The sequence below is a fragment of the Podarcis pityusensis genome, assembly GCF_964106645.2.
Source record: "Podarcis pityusensis genome assembly, chromosome: Z".
NCBI lineage: Eukaryota > Metazoa > Chordata > Lepidosauria > Squamata > Lacertidae > Podarcis > Podarcis pityusensis.
In genome coordinates, this window is record NC_138044.1 from 23,104,866 (window position 1) to 23,130,734 (window position 25,869).

General features: G+C 43.8%; 1 protein-coding gene and 1 long non-coding RNA gene across 6 annotated transcripts in view; one reads left to right on the forward strand and one right to left on the reverse strand.

Annotated features, from left to right (window-relative positions):
• LOC308467959 (vascular endothelial growth factor receptor kdr-like) overlaps positions 1–25,869 on the reverse strand; it is a 188,354-nt gene that overhangs the window by 29,163 nt on the left and 133,322 nt on the right. For 3 of the 5 annotated variants that reach the window (XM_080989733.1, XM_080989735.1, XM_080989736.1), the window contains exons 15-24: positions 24,821–24,946; positions 23,699–23,805; positions 22,327–22,462; positions 20,089–20,193; positions 16,036–16,152; positions 13,880–13,968; positions 10,982–11,147; positions 9,729–9,826; positions 8,772–8,894; positions 7,799–7,910 (exon numbers count right to left, since the gene is read on the reverse strand). In XM_080989733.1, coding sequence (XP_080845859.1) covers positions 7,799–7,910; positions 8,772–8,894; positions 9,729–9,826; positions 10,982–11,147; positions 13,880–13,968; positions 16,036–16,152; positions 20,089–20,193; positions 22,327–22,462; positions 23,699–23,805; positions 24,821–24,946 — 1,179 coding nt within the window. The remainder of the gene's footprint in view (positions 1–7,798; positions 7,911–8,771; positions 8,895–9,728; positions 9,827–10,981; positions 11,148–13,879; positions 13,969–16,035; positions 16,153–20,088; positions 20,194–22,326; positions 22,463–23,698; positions 23,806–24,820; positions 24,947–25,869) is intronic. The other 2 variants (XM_080989734.1, XM_080989737.1) reach the window with 2 other exon arrangements.
• On the forward strand, positions 1,623–16,070 carry LOC308468087. The gene is made up of 3 exons (XR_013981460.1): positions 1,623–2,135; positions 14,976–15,165; positions 15,996–16,070. It is a non-coding gene; the product is annotated as an uncharacterized lncRNA (long non-coding RNA).

The following is a 25,869-nucleotide window of genomic DNA, read 5'->3' on the forward strand; positions in this document are numbered from 1 at the left end:
GAAAGCCCTTCCTTGATGCAACACCATCTAGCATCCCTACAAAGAAATCAGAATGGATGCTAACTAAATAGCCAACATGGACCAATATCCTTAGGAACAGATAATGAAGAAAGCTCAATAAACTGGTCATCTGGAAGCACCCTGAAACGGAAATCTCCACTTATCATTATGGCTCAGAATTATTGATAGACAAATTATTTTTAAGCTGTCTAAGCTGGTTGCCATCACCAAATGTGGTGGCACTGAATTGCAGAAAAAGGAGATAAGGTAAGGAGATTTGTGACCTATATACTATTATGTATAGAAAGGATGGGCTCATAAGTGGGACCAGCCAGTATCCACTGTCCAGATTGATTTTCCCTGAAAATCTATGGCCTGGGACTAGGTAAAGAAATGTCATGAGATGGTTGCCTGCAGGTGATTCAGTTCCTCTTAGTTATGCATAGATGCGAAGTCAATGCAGACATCTCCTTGCAGCGATCAAGCAAAACTATTGTGCGACTTCAGCTCCTTAAAAGACTCGGTCAAGAGCAAAAGTTTAAGGCAAGATAGGCTCAAGCTCTTGTTTCATGAACGGCTGATGGGATAAAAAGAAATGTGAAATGTACTGGATAGAAAATGTCTAGAGAGAAGCCACCTCAGCCTGCTGCTTGCACCTTGTTCTCTTTTGAAGACCCTGCAGGAGCCTTGCCTCCAGTAATGACAGCTGAACTAATATGACAAGGAAACCGAAAAGAACACAAATAAATCACCCTGACTAATACAACTGTCAGGGCAAAGAAAGTAAGTGTGCAATGGAGCTGAGCAGCTCTCTAATAGACCTTGATTTCCTCAGAGCGGGGTGGGGGCGAGGAAGTATATTCCACTTCAGAATTGCAAGTGTTGGGAAAAACATGACTCCTTTCAACTATGCTTCAGGTTTTATCTCCCTTTTTGTTTTTGTTTTGTTTTTTACAGGATGCCCATAAAACTGCTGGCTTGAGACAGCCTGAAGGCAGAAAATGAAGGGAAACCAGGCCTTCTTCCTCTTCATTCATTCATTCTTGCATATGTACATTTTATTACATTTCCATCCTGCCTTTCTTCAGCTTCAAGGAAGCCTAAATGTGGTTCTTAGTTTGTGTCCTCCATCCAGGTGCTGACCAGACCCTGACCTGCTTAGCCTCAGGTGCCTTAAGTTACTATTTGACTATAAGCATCTACAGGACAAAAGAGCAAAAGAACCCACCACTGGATCAGGACGAGGAGGATATCATCTAGCTCACCATACTGTTTCCCACAGTGGTCTAACCCAGTGCTCCCAAAGTCACCCCGATCCTGAAGCTTACCTATCTACTGTATGTGAAAAAACATGCTTTGGGGATTTAGAACTAGACAAAATATCTGTGCTGTATGTAGTTATTGCTAATTCATACAATCCTTCTGACATGTCAGGAAGTGAACCCGAAGCAACTCCTTGAGCTGTCACTGCACACCTGGTAAATCTTAAGTCCACCTCAAATCAAACAGCAACCAGGATTGCCCCAACCCTTTGATTACATTGCATTGTAAAATGTTAACCAACTACTTGCCAACTTTTCAAACAATTTATTGATCGCTTAAATGTATATTATAACTGCTTCTTCAATGCTGGACGGGCGTTAAAATAACTTAGTGTTTCAGAAAACAACAGATAATGTTCTCTGTGTGAGTTCCCTGTTCAGCAGCTTTCCTTGGAATCATGCCTCCTGAAAGCTTGAGTTATTATAAAAGTTAATAGAAGAATTAATTCCGCTCTAACTCTGTAAGCTTCCCAATTCCTTTATTTCCCAGAGGGCTGTGGGATGTAACGTTCTTTTCATAATCTGGCCTCCCTGAAGCCTGAAGAATCATTTGGAAGAACATGTAATCCGGTTTTAACATAGGAGATTTAAAGGAATCTGAATGGGAGTCCAAGTTTTGAAGAATCTCTGTACACTTTACATTCCATGCTCAATTTCCTGTTTTTGTCTATCTCTGGCCTGACAGCTTTCACTGGATGCTTGGGAGCAAAGTAAGTAATGCAGGAACAAGGAGGAATGAATGAGAACCCAGGCCAGAGAACAACTGTTCCTTAAAACTGTTTGGATAACCTGGGGGTTGTCGCTTCAGCCACGGTATGCAAAGATGTGTTCCAATTGCTAAGGAGGCTTTTATGAAAACAATGTTGACAGAAGTTGGAAAATCCCTTTTGGGTGTATAAGAATATTTAAAATATGAATGTAATCAAACATAGAGGATATAAATAATATATCCTTAGGGTTTGGTGCTCCTTTGCACTTCCTCCTTTCCTCTTTGACTACCTCCAACTCCACATTCCTTGTATCAGTTTTAATCATAGGTCAGTGTCACATCTGCACTACTTAATAAATGCTATGCCAAACCTTCAAACGGTTTGGCATAGCATTTATTTTGACTGTTTGCAGGGCAGCAGGCACAAAGCATAGTTGTCTCAGAAAAAAAGTGGTACGTGTGTGCAGAAGTGATGCCTTTTACTATCTGAATTTTTTATTTAATATAGGCAGTGGAGTGGAGGAGCCCTGTAAAAGAGGTAATTTTGGAAGCCCAAACATGCCCTGTAACAAAGACAAACAAGTCTTCATGTTCTGGTTCTTAATGATCTGTAAAAAAAATTTTATGTAAGTGAGTTCCATCACTGACACAGCTCCTCAATTAAATATTTATTGCATGAACTGTAGATAGGAGAGTGCCAAAACACAGAAATGCCTGGCTGATTTTTATCAACACATTGCTTTGGAAGAAAAACTTGCTTTTCAACTGCAGCCACAGAAAAGGAAATGGGACTCTAATCCTGAGTCACACAACAAGGTAATCAGAAATTGTGCTGTGACCAGAATGGGATGCAACCCAGTGCTGATAGAGCAACCCGTTGTCTCAATGGTGCAGTTTGGGTTGGCAGTAGGGATGCACGAATCTGTCTTTTTTAGGTTTTCCCCCATTACTCATTTTTCCAGACTTAGATTCTGTTCTCCACATTTCCACATCTGTTTGTAATCTTTTTATATATATAAAAGAAGCCCCATGAAAATTCAGTGATTTTCTCCTATTATGCACATTTCTGTATGCAACTTTCCCTCATGCACATATTTTTGCAATATACCCAATATACTCTGTACCCAAAGAGTACAAGTTGGATTCCTGAGCAGAAGAGACTATTATGATTGACTGTGCTCCTGGGAGCAAAGTATACAGTGGTACCTCGGGTTACATACACTTCAGGTTACAGACTCCACTAACCCAGAAATAGTGCCTTGGGTTAAGAACTTTGCTTCTGGATGAGAACAGAAATTGTGCAGCAGTGGGAGGCCCCATTAGCTAAAGTGGTACCTCAGGTTAAGAACAGTTTCAGGTTAAGAACGGCTCTCCAGAACGAATTAAGTTCTTAACCCAAGGTACCACTGTACAACGTAATGGACGTGAATAAAGGGAAAGTCAGCACAAGACATGTGGTTCATTTACCTCGACTACTTTGCTTAGGTATTCCACAACCTTTGTGTGGTCTTGGTCATTTTCAGTTGCAATAATTAAACCATCTACATTGCCAAAACTTAATAAAATTATTCATTTTTGCACTTGGTGTACAAGCCCCTGTCTGTGTGATGCTGTGTGTAACCCCAGCTGTACAGTTTCTTATTCCATGCTGTAGCAGCTTGTTCTGAGCCACCAAGCCCCTTCTGAAATTTGCATACTACTAGATGTGCTTCCTTTGGTTTGATAAAACCTTTAGGCTGTTCCATATAAATCTCTTCTGAGATCTAGCCATGCAAAAATGTGGTTTTAATGTTTCACCTCCATTTGTTTAGAAACAGTGATGCTGAAAAGCAGGCTAGCACCCCCCCCCCGCCCTAATGTCTCAGACTTCTCCAGATGTTTTGGACTACAACTCCTATCAGGCAGTCTGGAAATTGGAGCCCAAAACATTTGGAGGGCACCAAGTTGAGGAAAAGCTGAATATTGTAACTAAGTCTAAGCTGAGAAATAGAAACTGGCATTCTTTTCCAAGATCCACAGCCTGATGAAGCATTTGGACAAAAATAACTGCTTTGTTGTTATTCAGATTCTTTCTAATGGATCAGCCTGAATACTTGCAACTGTAGATTATTATTCATGAAACCCTCTGCAGACTAATTTAGTTTTCCTGCTCTCTACTCAAAATGCCTAAGGTTTGTTCCACTGCATACTGGGATAAAGAAGCAACAATCCACATCCCTTTCCAAAAATGTAAGCGATTTGATCTAGGGATTAGCAAAATCTGTCAATTTCAATTTCTCTCACTTTTTCATTTGTCCACTCTTCAGTTCAGTTCTCCACATTTCCACACCAGTTTGTGAATTTTTAAATTAACAAGTTGCCATGAAAATGAAGCAGCATTTTAGTGTAAATTTCTCCTAATATACACCATTTTTGTTATTCAATTTTGCCTAATACATTAATTTTTGCAAAGCAACATTTAGTGATATCTGCATTTTTATGCACACTTGATCTTAGTATATGCATGTTTGCACACATTACTTGGCAGGTGAACTGCATTGCAAAATTGAGAGAAGTGCAAATTTCAAGCGGGGTTGTGTTTTGGTTTGCATATTGCACTGGCAAGCGTGAATTAGGTTGGTTTGCCATTAAATGAAATCAATCAAATTCTCTCCCCACCCCATCCTTACTTTTGCCTTTCTAGAAAGCCTTACCCCTTAAAAAATGCACATGGGCATGAATGGAGAATGAATAATCATTCCAAACATTCTGTGGCTTGCATGAGTGGCACAGTCAGGGGGGAAAAAACCATCTCTTTCTCCTTCTGGCGAAAGAACATGCAAAGTCCGGCATAACTGACTGCATTTCTGTGACAGCGGCTTCAGCCAACCTGTGGGCCCTGTGGGTGTTTTGTTTTTCAGATGGTCAGCATTTTGGAAAGAATTCTTCTAGGATCAAATATCTGCAGCATTCATTCTCTCCCCCCTCCTTGTTGTGGGAGTTCTTATATTGCTAGTGGTGGGCAGATGAGCCATCTGGGGCAGGAGCCGCAGCAAGCAACTCTTTGAGCTGTGTGGTCCCTGAGTTGAACCCGCTCGGCCTGTGGGAAAATACCATTTGACAGGAAGGTTTTCTGCTCCATCAAAATAGCTTTAATCCACAGAAGCCACGATTAAGAGTTTTCCACAAAGTCTCCTGGTTTGAACTGCTGCAAATGTCAGTTCCAGCTTTGAAAGCATTTGTTGTGGGCCAAAATGTCTATCAGCCACATCAAGATCCATCTGGAATCAACCTCTGGCTTAAGAAGAGTGTATAATCAAAAATCAGCTCTTTTTTTTTTAAAGGGTTTTGGCTTCAAACCAATTCAGAGATTGGCAAAGCTACTCACTGAGCCCTCACAGACTGCCTCATGGAAAGTAGGAAAGCTGCATCATATCACCTCAGACCACTTATCCATCAAGCTCTGTATGGCATATTCTGACTGGCAGAAATTCTCCAGGGTCAGGAAGGGCTCTTGCCCATCAGCTGCTCACACCTCTGCTTATGCCCTGCCTAGAGAAAAAGTGAGATTACAGAAAACCAGGCAGAGGGTCTTCTCGGTAGTAGCTCCCGCCCTGTGGAACACCCTCCCATCAATGTCAAGGAAATAAACAGCTATCTGACTTTTAGAAGACATCTGAAGGCAGCCCTGTATAGGGATGTTTTTAATGTTTGATGTTTTATTATGCTTTTATATTTGGTGGAAGCTGCCCAGAGTAGCTGGGGACCCAGTCAGATGGACGGCATATAAATAAAGTTATGGTGATGATGATGATGATGATGATGATCCCTTCTGAAACCCTACCCATAGAAATGTTTGGCTGCAGCAACTTTGACTTGTTACTGAGGTGCTCAGCTTTGCTTTCACTTTACACCTATATATCCCTGATCACTGTGACTCCTAAATATTTGCTCTGTATGTGTGACTCTGCCAAGCAAGGGCTTGTGCACACCAGAGGATGTGAACAGTGCTGCATGCCAGTTGTTTTCATGAACAGGAGGTGAGATTGCTTTCATGGCATATGGAGGTGTAAGCACTGTGGATAGATGCAAATTTCCTTGTTCTGCTGTGGTTGCTGTTATTTAACAAATTTATAAACTGCTTCATTGGGTGGTGCTGTGGGTTAAACCACAGAGCCTAGGACTTGCTGATCAGAAGGTTGGCAGTTCGAATCCCATCGACGGGGTGAGCTCCCGTTGCTCTGTCCCTGCTCCTGCCAACCTAGCAGTTCGAAAGCACGTCAAAGTGCAAGTAGATACAGTGACGTAGCGTGGGGGGTGCAGGGGGGGCCAGCCGCACCGGGCGCAACATCTGGGGGGGTGCGCTCGCTGCCTCCGGAGTCGCCGAAGAGCCTCGGGCGCAGGCTGTAGCAGAGCCCCATGTCTCGCGGAACCGACGAGCTGGCAGCGGCTCTCATTGCTCGCCGCGGTCCCCGCGCGTCAGGGCGGCGGAGGGCGCGCCAGGCAGCCCCTCCTCACAGCCCCGCCGCCGCTGCTGCTGCTGCAGCTGCTGGGCCATGTTGCATTTTCCTCGCCTCTCTGCCCTCCTCCTCCGGGCAAGCGCCGTCGTTTGGGCGCCAGCGCCAGCGGCAACTCGCCTCAGATCACCTGACACGGACCCGCCGCCGCCGCCGTGGCTACCTTACTGTAAATACCCCAGCCCAGGCAGCAGCAAGAAGAAGCTGGCAGCGGCGGCAGGTTAGGGGTTAGGGGGCGCAAATTACTTGCCTTGCCCCGGGTTAGGGGGCGCAAATTACTTGCCTTGCCCCGGGTGCTGACAACCCACGCTACGCCGCTGAGTAGATAAATAGGTACCGCTCCGGCGGGGAGGTAAACGGCGTTTCTGTGCACTGCTCTGGTTTGCCAGAAGCGACTTAGTCATGCTGGTCACATGACTCGGAAGCTGTACGCCGGCTCCCTAGGCCAATAAAGTGAGATGAGCGCCGCAACCCCAGAGTTGGCCACGACTGGACCTAATGGTCAGGGGCCCCTTTAAAAAGGTAAAGGTAAAATCCCCGCCGCGGGGATTTGAACCGCCGACCATGCGATCGGCAAGTCCTAGGCGCTGAGGTTTTACCCACAGCGCCACCTGGCCCTTTACCTTTACCTTATAAACTGCTTCATGGTCTGAGGCCATCAAAGTAGTATACAGGATTAAAAGGGAATTCAATAAAATAAAAAAGATTTTTTTAAAAAAAATTAAAAGCACCCCTACACATCTATACTTAATATTTCATAAATGAGTTGGTCACACCTCAGTGAAAAACTTCTTAAATAAAGCTGTCTTTAGCAGGTGCCTAAACATCTATTTACAGCTGTTGTCTAATTTTCAGATGGCTGGAATGGCAACTCTAAAAGTCTGGTTTCTAGGAGAAACCAAGCACATTACTAGGACATGTGGTACTCTCAGCACAGCTCCATCTAAAGGCTGCTGTAACTAACTCCTTTTGAATATAGCCACCACAGGCATGCTGCCCTTCAGTAGTCCTGACAAGTACAAGCTTTGTAAGAGAGCACATCAGTACCTACTGGTAATGTAGACAACCACCGTTAGCACCGAAAAAGAATTAGGAACCCTTCATGCAGATTTGCACACAGAACTCAAATAGTAACTCAGTAATATTAAATCATGCCTGATTTGTTACTCTCTATTAACAAATATCCTACTCTCATTCTTCATCTGAAATGTATTTTGCACAGCATTCAGTCCATTTAAAATAAAACACAATAAAAGTAAGCACAACCTTACCTAGAGAAAATATTTCCCACAGCAACACACCAAAAGACCAAACATCGCTCTGAGTGGTGTAAATTTTGTCAAAAATAGCTTCTGGAGCCATCCATTTCAGAGGAAGTCTCGCCTACAAAATGAAGAAAGCAAAAGGAGACTAGTATTAACAATATTTACATTTGTCCAGACAGAGGTGGATTTAGGGGAGCAAGAACAGTTTGGTCATACTGGGCGTGGAGCCTCAAGGGTGCCACAGTGGGCACTGCAACTATGATACAGAATGGAAGGCAAGAGATGGGGGGATTTTGGCATTGCGGTGAAATTTGATACCCCAAGAGCCACCACTGGTCCAGATGCAGGGAAGTAATAGTGCCACTCTATTCTGCATTAGTCAGACTCCACTGGGAGTGCTGTGTCTAGTTTTAGTTTAAGAAGAATGTTGACGAGCTAAGAAAGTGCAGAGGAGGGCGACCAAAATTATAAGGGTATGGAAACCTTATGAGGAACAGTTGAGGGACTTGGGTATGTTTAGGCTGGAGAAGAGAAGATTGAGAGGTGATAGGACAGCTGTCTTCAAATATCTGAAGGGCTGTAACATGGAAGATAGAACAGGCTTGTTTTCTCCTGCTCCAGAGGGTAGGACCTGAACGATTGGATTCAAGTTACAAGGAGGGAGATTCTGAATAAACATTAGGAAGAACTTTCTGACAGAGCTGCTTGACAGTGGAATGGACTTCTTTGGAAGGTGGTGGACTCTCCTTTGATGGAGGTTTTTAAGCAGAGGTTGGGTGGCCATCTATCAGGGATTCTTTAGCTGTAATTCCTGTGGGAGCTGAACTAGGTGAACCTTGGAGTCCCTTCCAACTCTACCGTTCTAGGATTCTAGGATTTATCAACTTGTATATACCCATATCCTATCCCACTGACTTATTTGTTTCAGTCTGCTTAAAAGGGTGGACCACACATGATTCTGCATGCCTACAAGACTTACGTCCCCTTTCCGCACATAGTCAGGATCTTTGTAAATATCTCTGGCCAATCCAAAGTCACAGATCTTCACCACATTGTTTTCAGACAGCAGAATGTTCCTGGCTGCCAGATCCCTGTGAATGCACTGGAGGAAAGGACAAATGAAATAAGAAAATATTTTTAAAATTTATTTTATTTCGTTTTGTTTTATTTATTATTTTATACCCTCATTGCAAGAGCTGAACTTCAACAACTTATTAAAATATTAAAGGGCATTTTTTTTAAATAAAAAAGTTTGCAAATAATGAAGCAAGTCACTGGAGAATGGAATCAGAATCAAAAATATTATTGAATCCCTCAAGATCAGATGTGTTTTCCTTTTATATTTTTCTTCAGAAACACTATTGCTAAAATATACCAATATACAACATTACTCCTAAGCCACACATTCCTCAGATATTTACACTTTCTTTACATCTTATACCTTACTATATGCTCAACTTCTACTTTGAATCCTAACATATACATATATCAAAATAACATATAATCTTTTATTCAAACCCATGTTTTTCAGATAAACTGATCTGCCATAACTAAACGGTTCAAATCTTTCTACCATACATAGAAAGGACACTGTCAATCTGATTATTTATACCTGATTTCATACCTTGTGCAATAATACTGCCTTCTATTAATAATTACGCATTCAGCTGCTTTGCCTCTGTTAAATGGAGAATGTCGGGCTAGATGGACCTTAGTTGGATTAGTTGGATCTTCTTCTTATTCAGCAAGGAAGATCCTACAACTTTGATTACATCTCCATATGCATGTGAAAGTGATTCTTGCATTAGTGAGGACTTATAAGACTGGGGTGTGCTTATCAACTGATCCACGGTTCTTAATAAAGATCCTATGGGAGAAACCCACCGACTTCTCACTCAATGTCTTTAACAGCAAAGGGGTTTTAAGCAGGACTTACTTTCCTGGAAGCCAAGAACTCCATGCCTTTGGCGACCTGGAAGCTGTAGCAAATCAAGTCCTCCAAGGTCAGGGCGCGCTTGTAGAGATCTTCAACATCTAAGAGAGACCAAGGAGCAATCTGAGCAACGCACATCACATCACAGGGTCAATCCATGGATTCAGAGCAGTAGAGGGAATTGCTCTCAGGATTAGTCCTAGCCAGAAGCACTCCCACAAGAGGAGCGCACTGTGGCAATACCCCTTCAGCCCAAGGACTCCTGCTTGGAAGTACTAGGGCAATCAGGGTCTCCCCTGCTCTGCTAGAATCAATGATTTCTAAAACAGGCTGAGTCTCTCTACAGGAAGAGGCTCTCATCATCAGGTGTGAATATTACAACTGCAATAGTGGCAAAACTCCCATTAAAGTTCAGTCTGAGGTAACAAGTGCTGAAGCAACAGCTGAGCTTTGCTGTTAAGGAGCTGTCCAGGGTACCACTGAAGACTTAAGTCTCTACTACAGAGGCCCATCTAGCAGTTTAAAGCACGTCAAAGCACAATTAGATAAATAGGTATCACTCCGGCGGGAAGGTAAACGGCGTTTCTGTGTGATGCTCTGCTTCGTCAGAAGTGGCTTAGTCATGCTGGTCACATGACCCGGAAGCTGTCTGCGGACAAACGCCGGCTCCTATAGAGCAAGATGAGCACGCAACCCCAGAGTCCACGACTGGACCTAACAGCCAGGGGTATCTTTACCTTTTTACAGAGGCTATGGCTCCAAACACATCCTAAGCATAGCTGTCAACATTTCCCTTTCTAAAAGGGAAATTCCCTTTTTCCGAATAGGATTTCCCTTAAAAAAAGGGAAAAGTTGACAGCTATGAATTCCTAAGACACATGAAGGAGCCCTAGAAGCAACCGCAACAGAAAGCTTCAATCTTGACATCTTTTGGTAGAGGATCCACAATTGACACAGCAGCTCCTTTTTTATGAAAAATGTCAAAGTAGCTTCCTGGGACTGCCAATTTAAATGGGAAAGCAGCTCTTCAAGGGGGAACGTTCAGCACTCTTCGATTTATTTTAAAAATACAACTAAAGGGGTTATAGTACAGGTATACAAATTAATGAATATGACAGAGACAGTAGATAGGGAGAACTGTTCTCTATAATACTAGAATATTGGGGGCAGAGGGTGGTTAACGAACCTGAGCTCCTTTGGGAAAATGGTGGGTTATAAATGCAAGAAACAATCAGATAAATAAGCAATATATTTACCTTCCTCTTCTTCCTCTGAGTCTGTGTAACTCTTGTCTTCAATGAATCCTGAGCTTGCAGAGCTTCCTGTGCTTGCCACGCTCTCCAGGCGCCTCTTGATCAGTTCTGTTAAATCACTGATGTATGCTTCCAGCTCTTTCTCTGCAGGGTCTGGATTTTCCTGAGGCTGGAGGAAAGAAAGACCCAAAGAAGCTCTTTTTCTCTCTGTCTCTCTCCATTCCCAGCAGTCATCAGACCCTAATGTATAGCTGGATCAATACATGTTCCTGCCATTTTGCAGCTCATAGTTAAACTATGCAGCTGGCTTCCACAGGAAGGAGTGATAGCAATAGGTGGTTTTAAAAGATGATTGGACAAATGCCTGCAGGAGGTTAATACTCCTGATGACTACCAGCCACTATGGCTATGCTCTTCCTCTACAAGTGGGAGGCAGCAATGCTTCTGAACACCAGCTACTGGATACTACAAGATAGGAGAGCACTCTTATGCTCGAATCTTGCTTGCCAGCTTCCCATTGGGACACTGGGCTTGGGTCCTGTTTGCAGGTTTCCAATAACTATATGGTTGGCCACTGTGAGAACAGGTTGCTGGACTAGATGAGTCACTGATCTGATCCAGCAAGCTTTTCATTTGTTCTTATGCCTGAGGTGGTTTGGGGGGGGGGCTTGAGCAAGACACCATGGGCCCATTCTCTCCATGAGTCTACCTCCTCACTGAAGCCAGTCCAGGGGGCCCTTGCCAGTGGCAGTAAATAGCAACCCATCGCACAGTCAAAGTGATTCAAGGCTGGTTATGTTCTTTCTCCCTGGAAAATAATCATAGCTAAACCACAATAATAAATTAAATCAGCTAGCTATCTCATCCCCTTTCATGACACTCAAATTCTTCAGTGAGTTGGTGCTCTCTCTCTAATGGTACAGTGAGACCCTAAAAAGAAAACTGCTCTCCAAATCACCAGTGAAAAAGCCTGCTTCCACCTTACCAATAATCATCTGACCACAAAACGAGAAACAGGGTTCCATTTATTGATCTTTATGCCCTTACTGGGCAAGAGAGGGAAAGCTGGTCTTTCAGATAGCCTAGTTTAGAGTTGTTTATGGTTTTATATGTAAGTAGCAAGACTTCAGAATTGGTCTGGTGTCTAATAGACAGCCAGAGATTTCTGTCAATATGTGGTAATGCTTATGGAAAGAAGATCATCAGTGCTTTCTATGCATAAATGTGAGATCACTTCGAGCTAATCATAAACATGTCACCCCCTCCCATAAACTAAAAATAATAAAGAACCCTGTAACCCGCTGTTACCTTCCCAGCACACTGGACTTGATTTCTTAGAGCAGCGATGGGGAACCTGTAGTTATACAAATGCTGCTGGACACTAGCAGCTATCAACCCCTGGCCATGCTTGCTGAGTCTGATGGGAGCTGGTGTCCAACGGCACCTGGAAGACCAAGGGTGCCCCATCCCTTCTTTATGCTCTTCAGAAATGGGAGTTTCTGTGTGCTTAGAACCATTTTTAAAAAGTGAATGGTTATTTAGTGTGCAGTTCTTTTTCATAAATATGGTTTGATTTAGAGCATAAATGCCACCCCATGGAGGGGAAAAAACCATGGAGACATGCGGCTCAACACTTCTCTTTGTTCTAGTCACAGGTCTGGGTTTTCCATGTCTGTGTCTAAGTGTGTCTAAGTGTGTCCTGGTGCTTTCCCCGTAAAAACCCATGTTTTACTGCTGAACAGGAGCAAACAGCAATTTGGTTTTCTGAGGATTGCCAGTTACAGTGGTACCTCTGGTTACGAACTTAATTTGTTCTGGAGGTCCGTTCTTGTAACCCGAGGTACCACTGTACTCTGATTCAGCAGTAAAACACAGGTTTCCCTGGTGCAAATGCCGGTACCAAGAAATAAAACCCTGCTCAGAAGTAGGACTGAAAAACCTGGACCTGAGTTTAGAAAGTGCAGTGCAAATCTCATGCACCCCCTAGTAGATAAGGCTGTGATGGAATCTGAACAATACACCCAAAAGAATATACATAGCTGATGCTGTCTTAGATGCTGGCAGGGAAACAAATATTAAAGACAGGCTCAGAATTTTATAAGCACTCACAGTGGTTCTTCACTCATGATGAGCTTTGCTACTCATGGGACACACATACATCCCTTCAGTTTAATCGTGTATGAGGTGGCTGCCTACCTGTTTTGTTTCATTAAGTGATACCTGTACATTGCATTATGAACACATTGAAAGTTCACCTTACACCTCCCTCCCAAAAAACATTCAAAACATTTAAGGCACACTTGCTCTGCAGAAGAAATGGATACTAGTCTTTAGGTGTCCACAAAACCTGCAGAGTCAGCTTTTAAGAACTACCTTATAGTGAATCAGACCATTGGTCTATCTATCTATGCAGCTCTCTAGGGTTTCAGAAAGGGATCCTTTCCAGGTCTATCTGAAGAAGCCAGGGATTTAACCTGGGTCCTCCTGCATTCAGATCACATACTTTACCAGTGAGTTGCCTTTACATTCTGAAAAGACACAACCAGCCTTCCCTTCATTTTTTCAGACTTCCCCAGGAGAGAAAAACTTAAGCAGAACTGCAATCAGGCTCCATCTGCTGCTTGGACAGTGTAATCCTATGCACAGATACTTGGGAGAAAGTACCATTGAATTCAATGGTTCTTACTTCAGGAAAACATGCAGAGGACTGCAGCTTCAGAATGCCATGCCTGTCTCCACCCAACCATTCCTAGGGCCTGTTTCTCCTCAGTTTTCCTTCTTTCACTTGGTGTCAGGAAGAGGGCAAAACAGAATTTATCCGGGCTTTTGGTAGGAAACAAACAAATGGCTTTTAAAGGACAGCCAATTTCATATGCCTCAGAGGTCAGATATTCATCTTACCTTGCATGCGATGAAGTCTCCTCGTTTTCCTCGTAGGTAATTAGACAGATTTCCGTACTTGCAGTATTCTACAATGACCATCAAAGGACCTGCAAAAATGATCAAAGAAAAGTTTCTAACATGACCACATATAAAGGATGTAGGAATCATCACGTTTAAGAGAACATCCCTGTTGGATTCCTGACGGAAAATGAGATGCAGCTAAAAGAACTACAGATTCAGGGGCAAATGGTGATCTGGTGTAAGGAAGTTACCAGGCTCTAAGTTGGGGTAGGGAATCTTTTTCAGACCAAGGCCCAGATCAAGAAATGCCCAAACCTCTTCAGGCCACGTAGAAAGAAGATGGGGAGAAGAGGTAAGATGCCAAGGGATATGGCAAGCCTTTCTTGTTCACGCTGCCTGCCTCACACCAGAAATCGTTCCCAACTTCTTGCTGGGTTTTTTTGGGAGGGGGGCAGAGCCCAGTTTCATTATATTTTTCCTGCTGCCTACCCCACAGAAGGGTCCAGGGATTGTTCCTAAGTTCTTGAGCATGGTGGGGGGAGCATAGTGCAGAGGCATAATCATCATTATTAGCATCATAATTACTATTGCTAATGATTATTATCATTATTTGTACAAGCTTGTATTTCTGATACTTTTCTTTTTCTGATCTTTTGGAGGTGGAAGCCATTTTTGTGTTAGCAAATTGGTGTGGAAATGGGATGAACTGAACTGATGGCCGGAAACATGAGAAACTGAGTGAACACAAAATGGACAGAGTCACCCATCCCTATAAACCCTCAATAAAAACACAGATTGTCCCTGTGATTACGTGCCTTTCCATCTCTCTGACTCTCTTTATGCAGTCACGATTGAATTTTGTTTGCATTCTGTCATCTAGCTTGACCTCCATATATTTTGTTGTTGTACATCTGGATGTGAAACTCCAGGAATGGAAGCATGTCAAAAAACAATTGCTCTTGAATCACACCCATCTGCCAGCTTGTTTCTTCTGTATTTGGGGAGCCCACTAAGTATTGTTTAGTTTGCTATAATTGCTGTTGGTGTTCCAAGACACAGGACAATGTTTTAAGCAATTCCCTTTGTATTATAGTGAGAATCAGACAGCATCATTTTGAAGCCATCAGCTTGTACTCTGTGTCTGATGTATAAAAATAACAGCAAGAAAAATACCTCAGAAATGCCAGAAAATATGAACAAATGGGGTTAGACCACATGGAACGAGTCATTAATAGCCATCTCAAGCAATCAGCCTTTCAATGTCTAGAAACCTTCTCCAAAACGTAAGAGCTACAATTACATATTTGAATACTCAGAAAGCTGAATGCTTGTGTTCACTACAGCTAGCTTATAAAAGGGACACCAAGAGGATTCTCATGACCCAGTAATCTATTCTGCGGGGGGTGAGCAAATCCAGTGGTACTCTCAAAGCTTCAAGAAAGTTTGTCAACTTGGGCCCCTCACAATAGGTTCCCTTCCATTCATGTGTAAACTCTCTCTCTCTCTCTCTCTCTCTCTCTCACACACACACACACACACACACACGTTTGCCCTGCCTACAATTTTTTTGTAAAGTTTCCAACTTCCTCAGTGAGTGTTGGCAGAAATTGGTCAGTGGGTGGACTAGGGGTAAGTCATGGTGTGTCAGAGGTGGGGCTGGTGATTTTTAGTAGAATAGGGATCTGTTGGTCAGGTCTGGTGGATCAGGGTGTAGGGTTAATGAGGGAGGTATAATAGTCCCAAGAGGTGCTACACACATTGTGCAGAATGAGGTGGTAGAACTTTTAGCTGTACCACTTCAGACTGTGGATTGCACTTTTGAACTCCCTTCCCCCCCAACCCCCCTCCACTTTTCCTATTGATGGAAAACAAGCACCTCAGATAGATATTTTTTAACTGCCTCCCTGATTTGCTCACTTATTATATGCAGGGTGCCATATGTGTGAGAAGATAGCTCAAAAGCATGACCTGCTCTGCACTCTAAAGCAATACACTTCAGAACTCTGCCACATCATTCTGGGTAATATTTAGAATTTGCATCTATGGAGAAGTTTGCTTTTTGGCCATGTCATGGATCAGATCACTTGTGATGTGAGTTGTTTTTCCCTTACAGAAACAGATCTGAGTAAAAGAAAGAGATTGTAGTGGCTCACCTCCTGGCTTGGTGCAGGCACCCAACAGGTTGACGACATTCAGGTGGTGTCCAATATGAATAAGGATCTTCAGTTCAGACATCAAAGCCTTGCGCTCGTTGGTCGTTGAGCACTCTGCTTGAGATAAACAGGACAGAGCCATCTTGACACAATAGGATATTGTCAACGTGGGTGGAAAATCCTGTTTATACTCGAAACGGAAGCAAAACACCACCAACCACCATAGTAGAAAGGAAATGAATAAAGCCCTCCCAGGTTGCTGTGTGTGTGTGTGTGTTATTATTTATTCTCATTAGATTAGGAATGCCTTCCACCCAAACGTCCTGCCTTGGCCCTTACAACACCAAGTCCTCAGAGTTACTTCTCTTTTATCTGTGGAGTTGGGGTGTTGGTGGGGGGAGTTAACTGCCCTACAGGAACTCTTCCTCTCCACATTTCCTGCTAGAGGTTGAAAGAGCTACAGCTGATGAAATGTCTCTGTGCTGCCAGTTACACGGAGAAGGGAGGCTTTTGAAGTTCTAAGAACATCTTCCCCAGTTGGGTGCCCTTCAGATGTTTTGGGCTGTAACTCCCATCATCCCCAGTCAGCACAAATGCTCCTGGGAGGGGCAGTCCAAAACGTGGAGCTATTCTTCTACTTCTTGTTACTATTTCAGTTTATTACACACCATTCACTATAAGGTCCCAGAGCAGTTTTCAATCATTTATATCACAATATTAAGTAACAGTGTAAAACAAATTACAGTCACAAGACTAGGGTAGGGCCTAGCAGGCACCAGGTTGGGAATCTGGAGGACACCAGTTAGGGAAGGCTTTTCTAATACAGTGTATGCTAATAACCTGGCAGCACAAAGTATCATCATAAAACCACACAGCATCTTGCAAAAGACCCAAGTGGACTTTTAGGAAAGCTTTGTGGACCTTGGCTGTCAAGAATCCAGCGCCTTTCCCAGAGATGTTTCCTGCACAATCCACATGGATGGTGAATTGCAATATGACATTTTCCCACCTGTGCTCCGCTGTGGGAACTGCCTCAAAAGCTGTTTATTGTCAGAACTAACCCTTGAAGGAGACCTGAAAATGATGTGCAGCACAGTGCAATGGTGCCCATCCAGATAGCCTTAGGAGGAAGTTCAACATTTAAAGGGGTTGGGTGCCCAGGAGAGGAGGCAGAAGATTGTGATGGTTGAGCTAGAGCAGCATTCCACAACTTGGTGCCCCTCCCCCACTAGTCATTTTGGACTACAACTACCATCGGTCCCAGCCAGCATGGCCAATGGTCAGGGATGATGGGAGTTGTAGTTCAGGAACACCTGGACATCCACAGATTGGGGAAAGCTGTACCAAGGTGTAGGGGGAGATTCTAAAGCAAAAGAGGCACCGAACTAACACCAGAACTAGTGGATAGGGAATGAAAGAATCATTTGCATAATTAGGCAAATGCACAGTTCCAAAAATATTTAAAAGTGCAACTAAAATATTTTTATAATGTATAAGCTGACGGATGATTTGTTTGTTCATCAAGTTTCTGATATGTAAATGTCATTAGGAGGTACCATATGGCCCAAGCTTTGGATAAGAAACCTATTCCATTGTTTTAAACATGGTAAGCCTATCGCCCTTAATTTGCTCTTGGCACCACTCACTTTCAGGCCCCTGAACTTCTCTCCATCCCCAAGGGCTGGGATCAAAGGTTTATATCCCGTTTCAGACAATCAAATTCCATTACGTTCTATGATCTCCTTCCCCCACAACCTAGTTTCTAATGGAGGCTGTCACTCCATTTATGCTAGGAATTCAAGGCTGCATCGATGGCTGAGTGTAGAGTCCACATGTTATTCCCTCTGTGAAGACTGTTCGCATGAAGTAAGTCCACATTGTCTGTAGCCACTGACTTTCAAACCAGAAGCAGGAAAGCTTACAACAAAGGCGGTGGGGCTGTGCTGTCCAACTTGCTCAGTATTGTCAACACTGACTAGGAGTGACTATTTCAGGTTTCAGACCAGGAATCTCTTCCCAGCCCTACCTGGAGATGCCAGGGATTGAACCTGGGACCTGGGAGTGTAGGTAAATAATGCCTGGGTCGTGCGTATGGGGCACACCTCCAAAGGGAGTGGGGCGTGGCGGGAGCTGCTCTCTGCCCCCAGGTCAGTCTTGACCCAGGGAAGGCGGAGCCTCGGCTGGGTGCTTTGTAGCTGCTCTCCTTCCTGACCTGGGGAAGGAGGAGTTGTGGCTGGGTGTGCTGGGCACCACAGCTGCTCTCTACGTCTGGCTCAGGATTGACCCTGGGAAGGGGGAGCTGCAGCTGGGCCCACCAGGCGGGAGCAGAACATGCAGAGGGTGATCTTCACGCTATGTGTTCTCCAGCCCCTGACATTGGCAGGTGCAAGGGGGATCTCGGGTTCGTGCCCCTGCCAGATTGTGCGCCAAGGGCCACGGCCCCCATGGCTCCTCCCATGCTATGTTGCTGCCTGGGACCTTTTACATGCAAATCCGATGTTCTGCCAATGAACTACAGCTCTTCCTCAAGTAGCCCTGGGATCAGATCTGTAGGCAAAAGGAATGGAAGAGTACCTCAGGTGCACATTTATTTATTTATTTGTTTTGTTTTGTTCTAGCCGAACTCATTTTGAATGAATTACTTTCTGTCTCTCTCTTGTGCACCTTGAGTCTCCTCCCTCCCTTCTTACATCTGACGTCTTCCCACTTTTCTTCATGAAACAGCTCTGGAGCCAGAGGGTTGCATCCAATCTGTGCAGGCAGGGGACAGCTGGGTATATTTGCCCTGGGCCTCAGAGAGCTAAGCTGGCTGGGGGGCCCACCAGGGACCAGCTGCTTTTCTGTTTGATTTTATTTTAACAAGACCCCCACCCCAGGCCTCAGACAAGCTCTGCATGGGCCTGCAATGTAGAACTAAAGTCACTCAGCAGTAATAATCCTGCTGGTGCATATGTCACACAAGAGAATGCACAAGCAGGTTGCTGATAACTTTGTTGCACATCTGTGAAAAACGAGCTTCTTCTAGTGCTGCTCTTGTGTTGATTCCTCTTTTGCGCAACATAAAAACAAGCAAGATTTGGATACAGCCCAGAGATATTGAGGTGAGGGTTGGCCTAACTGTACAATCCGTTAAGGACAGCCAGAACCAAAATATATCAAATTTAATATATTTAAAGTCATTTCGTTATGTTAAATATTTATTTACATATTACCAAATAAGGATCGATAGTGCTGGTCAGTTTTCTAGGGCCCTTTGCACTTGCTGTTCAAAACACTAGAAGGCAAGCACTAGTCTGCATCTCACTGACCAAATGGGTAGGTTGCCAGATGGGTACAATTGCCCTCACAATTAGCTGACACTATACAAGTTAGAGGACTGCAGACGGATGTTTCCTCCAAAATCTCACTGAATGTTCAAGGAAAGGTCCTGGGATCTCTCAGAGGGGCCTGCTCCATATTTGAGGCGACTCTCAGCAAAGCGACCTCTGTTGGGCCCTCTCATGTTGGTGGGACCCCAGCCTTGGGCTTCTCTGGTGGCAAGGGCAGTTTCCACCTTGTCTCAACACAATGTCACTCTGCCCTGCTGGAAGTTGCCATTTAATTTCTTACAGTGCAATTCTATATCAGGGGATTTATGGGAAATTTAAGATACAGCATGCAGACCTATCCCTTCAGCCCCAGTGGCCCCAGCTGTGGTGCTGGGGTTCCAGCAGTTGTCCAGGAGTGCTGACCCCAGACCTGGTCCCTGGTGTGGACATCACCACACTGCATTTTCCCATCCCCTATTCCACATAATTCACAGACGGGGATGTGAAGACACACAATGCAGTGATGTCAGCACAAGGGTAAGGGAGAGGGAGGGAGGAAGTCAGTGCTAATCTGCTGTTTCCAGCAGTGGCTCCACGTTTCTGGTTATGCGGAGAAGGAGTGAAGAACAACACAGGGCTACCATTTTCAGCAGTGGTCCCATCATGTTGAAAATCAGCCAGCAACAGAGAACTGGTTGGCCATATGCTTTGGGAGAAGCCTTCTGAGATTCTAAGAGAAGTGTACCTTTAAGCATTTTAACAGCAACAGTTTTGCAGGTTGAAGATTTATCTATGCCAAAAGCAGATGCCTCCACCACTTTCCCAAAAGCACCATGACCCAGAGTTTTACCTAGAGAAGCAAGAGGAAAGAGTGAGCCAGGCAGAACCATCAACAGAAGCAAGGCTGTGTGTAGTATGTGCAAAGGAAAAAAAACACTAGAACAAAACTGTATCACGGTAACTTGAATTCTGCGCCAAGAAATACTGCATTCATCGACCTGAATAAATTATGCAAAACTGAACAGCTTTGCATAATCCCACTTATTCAGCACAGTTCATTTCACTTTTCCTTCTTCTGCTAATCTTGGGGTAGAACCAGGATCTATGCAGGAAACAAACCCTCATCCCCAGGATTACCATTTCAGATAGAATCTTTGTAAATATAAGGGGGAAACTTGCTTTATTATCTTTAAACAAAAACTAAGAGTTTAAGGAAGCTGAATTCTACTCTCAAGACCAAATATGTGCCTTTTTTGCAACTGCACAGAATTGACATGCATACACACAGCCCTGGATACAAGAGAAACATGCACTGCTTGCTGTGCAAGAAGAGCAAAACATTGGAGTCTTGGTCACATGCAGCAGCCACCAGAAATCCATCAAAGGCCCATATCACTCCAGAACATGTGCATAAACTAAGCAAAGTTTATGGACATATGTAGTGCTTTTTTTCTTTTAAAAAATGTTTAAGGGTATGCGTTCCCTGCGTCCCTCCAGAAAAAAAGCACTGGACATATGTGATGTAAGATTTTTTTCTATAAAAAAAATCATCAGAGGGAACATACATTGCAGAGATAATAGACAGGGTAGGCGTTAGCTCTCAAGAGTGCAGTTATTCCAGAATTCAGGTTGCATTCAGACAACCTTGCAAAAAATGTGCTTTGTTAATTGTGAATTTTCCTACAGTGCAGATTGTTAAACTGGGATAAATTCTGAGGTCTGTTTTCCTCTACATTCACTGCACCACAAATTATTGCTCTCATGAAAAACCTGCAAGAAAAAGAATTGTCTGCTATGCCTCAGCTGAGGGCGATTGCTTGATAGAGGCAATGACATTTCTTCTGCAGAGCTGAGTTTGAAGGTGTTTTGAAGCATATTTCTATGGTGGCCTGCACATCCCCTGCTTTAATGAACCCATCAGTTCCTGCAAAGATGATGGACTAAATTGGGAGCCATCAAGTTGGTCAACATGCCTACCAGGAACAGTGGCTTCTAAAACAGAATCTGTAATTCAAGATTCCTCAATGAAAATACTAGTAATGTGGACAAGTTTCCTTGAAAGACAGCTTGCCTGCCTCTACCAACCCTCTTCCAAGACTCATTAGCTGTGGAGGGGTGCATTCTTGGGTGTATATTCAATTACTTCAGAGCAATGAAAAGGCTTGACAGGTTTGGACTAGGCTTTGCATGGAACTCAGAGCACACTGTAGACCAAGTTTAGTCAACATGGTGCCCTCAATATGTTGTTGGACTGCAATTCCCATCAGCCCAGCCAGCATGTCAGGGATTATGTGAATTGTAGTCTAGCAATATCTGGAAGACACTGCATTGGCTATTCCTGCTTATATGATGGCCCGGTCAAATCCTTTTATACCATCTTGGGGTCCTGTAGCTGAAAAATCAATATGGAAAGCAGTTACTTGAAGGGTGAAAATTTGAAAACCACCATACAAGAATATCATATCTAACCGAGGTATCAGCTGAAGGTAGATTGGGATCCAGCAGTAGGTATCTGAGTGATTTGCAGTAGACTACCAAGCGTTTCTGACTCCCCATTACTTAACAGTGGCAACATGAAAAACGTCCCCCTTTTCTAAATTGTGCTGCTGAGATGGATAATCATAGTAGCATAAAACTGTGGAGTTGGAAGGGACGTACCCCTTCCAATCTAGTCCAACCCCCTGCAATGTAAGGGCAAGGAGAAATGAAATGAGGAGCAAGGAAATCAGGAGAACATTTATGTTTTACAGGACTGTGAGGTCACTTCTGGTAGTGAAATAAAACCCCTGGGCTGAGCATGTGCTCAGAGGTATTTCCCCCACCCCTGGCCACCATTTTGCACACAGCTCTGACTGGTGGACCTTGGGGTCCTGGCAAAAGTGTGTCCTACAAGCATGAAATCTATCCACTCCTGACCTAGGCTCTGGTTCTCAGAATGCTCAAGCTCCTGCTTCTGAAGCTTGACATGATACACATCACTTACCCAGCCGCAGACGGTCCCTTGGGAATTCCCACTTGCTGCTGTCATATGGGAGACGCTCACACTGCTCATCAAGCGGCATCTCCTCAGGATCCATTATGATTGACAAGTATCCTGTTTTAATATCTGTGGCATCTGGCTGCAAAGAACGGAGGTGGGGGGTGGGAATCCCCAGTTAATGTGGCAAATGGCTGCTGGATCCGAAACTAAAGGAGAGGGAGTCTAACAAAAGGAGCACACAACTGGTCCAAAATCTTGGCTTCGCTTCAGTTTGCGTTCTGTTCACATGAGCACAGACTTATAAATATAGATAGGCGTTCACTTAGTCACACCTGGCAAAGTTTAAATAAATACATCTCCAGGCAAGTAACCAGAGATGACTTTTTTAATATGCTCAATAAATATTAGATTAAATAACTGAGAAGGTTAAATATTTGAGATGATCATTAAATATTTAAGATAATGACAGTAACAATGGTGATGATTAGAAATATATCATTTAATATATTATATACTATTAATAAATATTAAATAAAAAATACAATGATTTTTTTTATTTAAAAAACCCCAATAAATATACTTAGCTGAAGAACCAATATTAGAATCATAGAACTGTGGAGTTGGAAAGGGCCCATAGGGGCATCAAGTCCAACACCCTGCAATTGATTTGTGGCACACATAAAGAAGCCATGCTGATTGCCAACCCAATGCATGCGAAAATAAAAATGTTTTAACCATGGCAGCTAAAAGTCAGTAAATTTGCCGCCAAGCAAATCTATCTGAGGAATGTATTTCATAAGTGTGCCACCACAGAAAAGGCCCTGTCCCAATCACCATCTGTCTGCTCTTTGGAGGTGTGAATATTGGGAGCTGTGTGTCAGATGGCGGTTTCAGAAAAGGGGCAGGTTCACAGGGGAATAGACAGCTCTTCTGATACTCTGACCCCAAACAAAAACCCAGACCAGGGGCAGGGAGCACTTCTCATCCCGATGACGGCATTCTGTAACAGGCACCCTGGGGGGGGGGGGATGCCAGCAGGGGGTGCAGCAACAGCTGTGGCTCTTATCTATGTACAGCAGGCTCTCACAAAAGTTGGAGGTTTCTACACGCACAGGCATCTCTCCATCACCAGAAGGACATGTTCTAGCTAGGCAAAAGCACTCAAGGAGGTCAGAGAACAGTGCCAGTAAGGAGGATAGCCTAGGGAGAATCTCAAGGGCCAGGTGGAGAGGGTTAGAGGGCTGTATTCCACCCCAAGGCCTGAGATTCCCCACCCCTGCCACAGATCATTATCTGCAGAATAGCTGCCTATTCCTGTTCTGAACAATTTTGGTATCTAAAAGAAAAGCCTGGAACATTTCAGAGATCCTCTTACTTTTCTCAGTTTCCGTATGAAGAGGGTGAGGAGGAGCCAGAAGAGGGTGGCTGCTAAACCAGTGCAAACCAAAATGATTACTTCAATGTTAGACTTTTCCTCGGAGCCTGGAAAAAGAAATACATGATTCACTTACAGCACAACATTCCAGAAATCACACATGTGTTCAGACACAATGATCACCGCTGCAGGTAACTAAAAAGAACACCTTGTAAAATTAAAATGGTCATTGGTGTAGCAAACCAAGGGATTGATTTCAGATGGCTAGATTGGATGTTGCTTGGAGTCACTTTCATATAGTGGTGGAACAAAGACCTTATATGGATTGGGAGCATGTAGGAAGAGAAAATCTTGGCAGGTGCCAATTTAAATTACTTCTCAGTTTGCAGGGAAAGTATGTGTGTTGGGGTACTGGGATTATTGATGACTACTAGGCGTGTGATGGCTGTACTCTGCCTCCACAGTTGGAGGTATCAAGTCTTCTGAATAGCAATTGCTGAAAACCACAGGAAGGGAGAGTGCTCTTGTGCTCAAATCCTGCTTGCTGGTTCCCCACAGGCATCTGTTTGGCCACTGTGAGAACAGAATGCTGGACTAGATGGGTCACAGGCCTGATCCAGCAGAGGCTCTTCCTATGTTCTTGGAAATGGAAACTAAGAGACACCACTTTTGGCCTCTGATACTGGCTGGGCCAGTATGTTGGAGGTTTCTGCATCACTAAGGGACAGCAGATGCTCTGTTGTATCCTATGGCTTCTGGGTCACCCTTCCAGGGGCCACAGGATTGCTTCCTAAATAAACCAATGGAGCAAGAAACAAAAGCAATGAAAAACAGCCCAATGAAGACTGGGCATGCTCAATAGCTACATTATGGAGGGCATGAGGGAGTAGAGTGATCCAGAACACCAGTGTGAGAATATGTGTGTTGGGTGGGGATGGACTGGAATACCTGGAGGAGAGCATATCTGGCTGGTACGAATGACCAGAAGCACTCCTGCTGGGAGGCAAGGATATTCCGCAACTTTTTGTTGCAGGCCCAGCTCATCCTCACTGCAGCTTATCTAGGGTATCTTTACAATGCTTGACTGAGCCTGTCAAAGGTTTTCCCCTCTTGCAATCTCACCTTCTATTTTAATAAACGCCTGGGTGCTGTCTTGGCCCATTTCATTGATGGCCTTGCACTTATAGTGACCCTCATCATCCTTTTTCACTCGCTCAATCACCAGGGTGTTGTTTTCCATGGAAATTCCTGAGGGATGGATTGAAAAGTAGTTTTAGCACGTACTAGAGTGTTTTCATGGAAGCATTTTCAACATATAATTGGCATCTAGAGTTTGCTGGCAACATCACACAAAAGTGCCTGGCAGTGTAAAGGAACATGAAATCAAAGGGAGCTGCCTTATTCTGGGTCACACCATTGGACCATCTTGCTCAGGGCCGTCTGCTCTGACCGGCAGCAGCTGTCCAGCATCTCAGGAAGAGTTTTGCTCTCTCAGCTTTCTGAAACCTTGTTAACTGGATGTATTGAGTATAGGATCATATGAGGCCTGCTCTCCCCTCACCCCAACCCACAATTTGTACTACATCTAAGGCATAAAATAGGCCTCAGGCTTGCAGGAGCCTGCTGAAAAAAAGCACCAAATTGAAGAAGAGAGCTCAGGAATTTGTTTTGAATCTCAAAATGAAACTGAGCTCCCAGTCCTTCCACACAAAAATCCATTCCAAGCTTTCTTCGTTTTGGCAGCATAATTTAGAGCAGCAGGGGAGTCATTTTGCTGCAGCTATGGTTAGAAAATTGGGATTCAGGAATTCTTTGCCAATCTATTGCAATCTGTATTGGATGTGAAATTGCTTTTATATACAAAATTGTTTTTACATTGTTTTTATATATGGAATTGTTTTTTAATTGTTATTATAGTTTCTTTGTTTTTCTTGTTAAAATCACTCTGAGCTTTTTATAGGAAGTGATTTGCAAATAGGATTAAATAAATACAAAATAGTTGCCCCCCCCGCCCCAGGAGTAAAAGGTTACATTTGTTTGTCACTTTCTCAGTGCATTCTGATGCACTCTGAAAGGCAACCAAAAACTTTAAGGTGCATGAGGCCAGGCTAGCTCTCCAAATGTTTGCTGAACTACAACTCCCACCAGCTGCAGCCAGCATGGCCACCAAT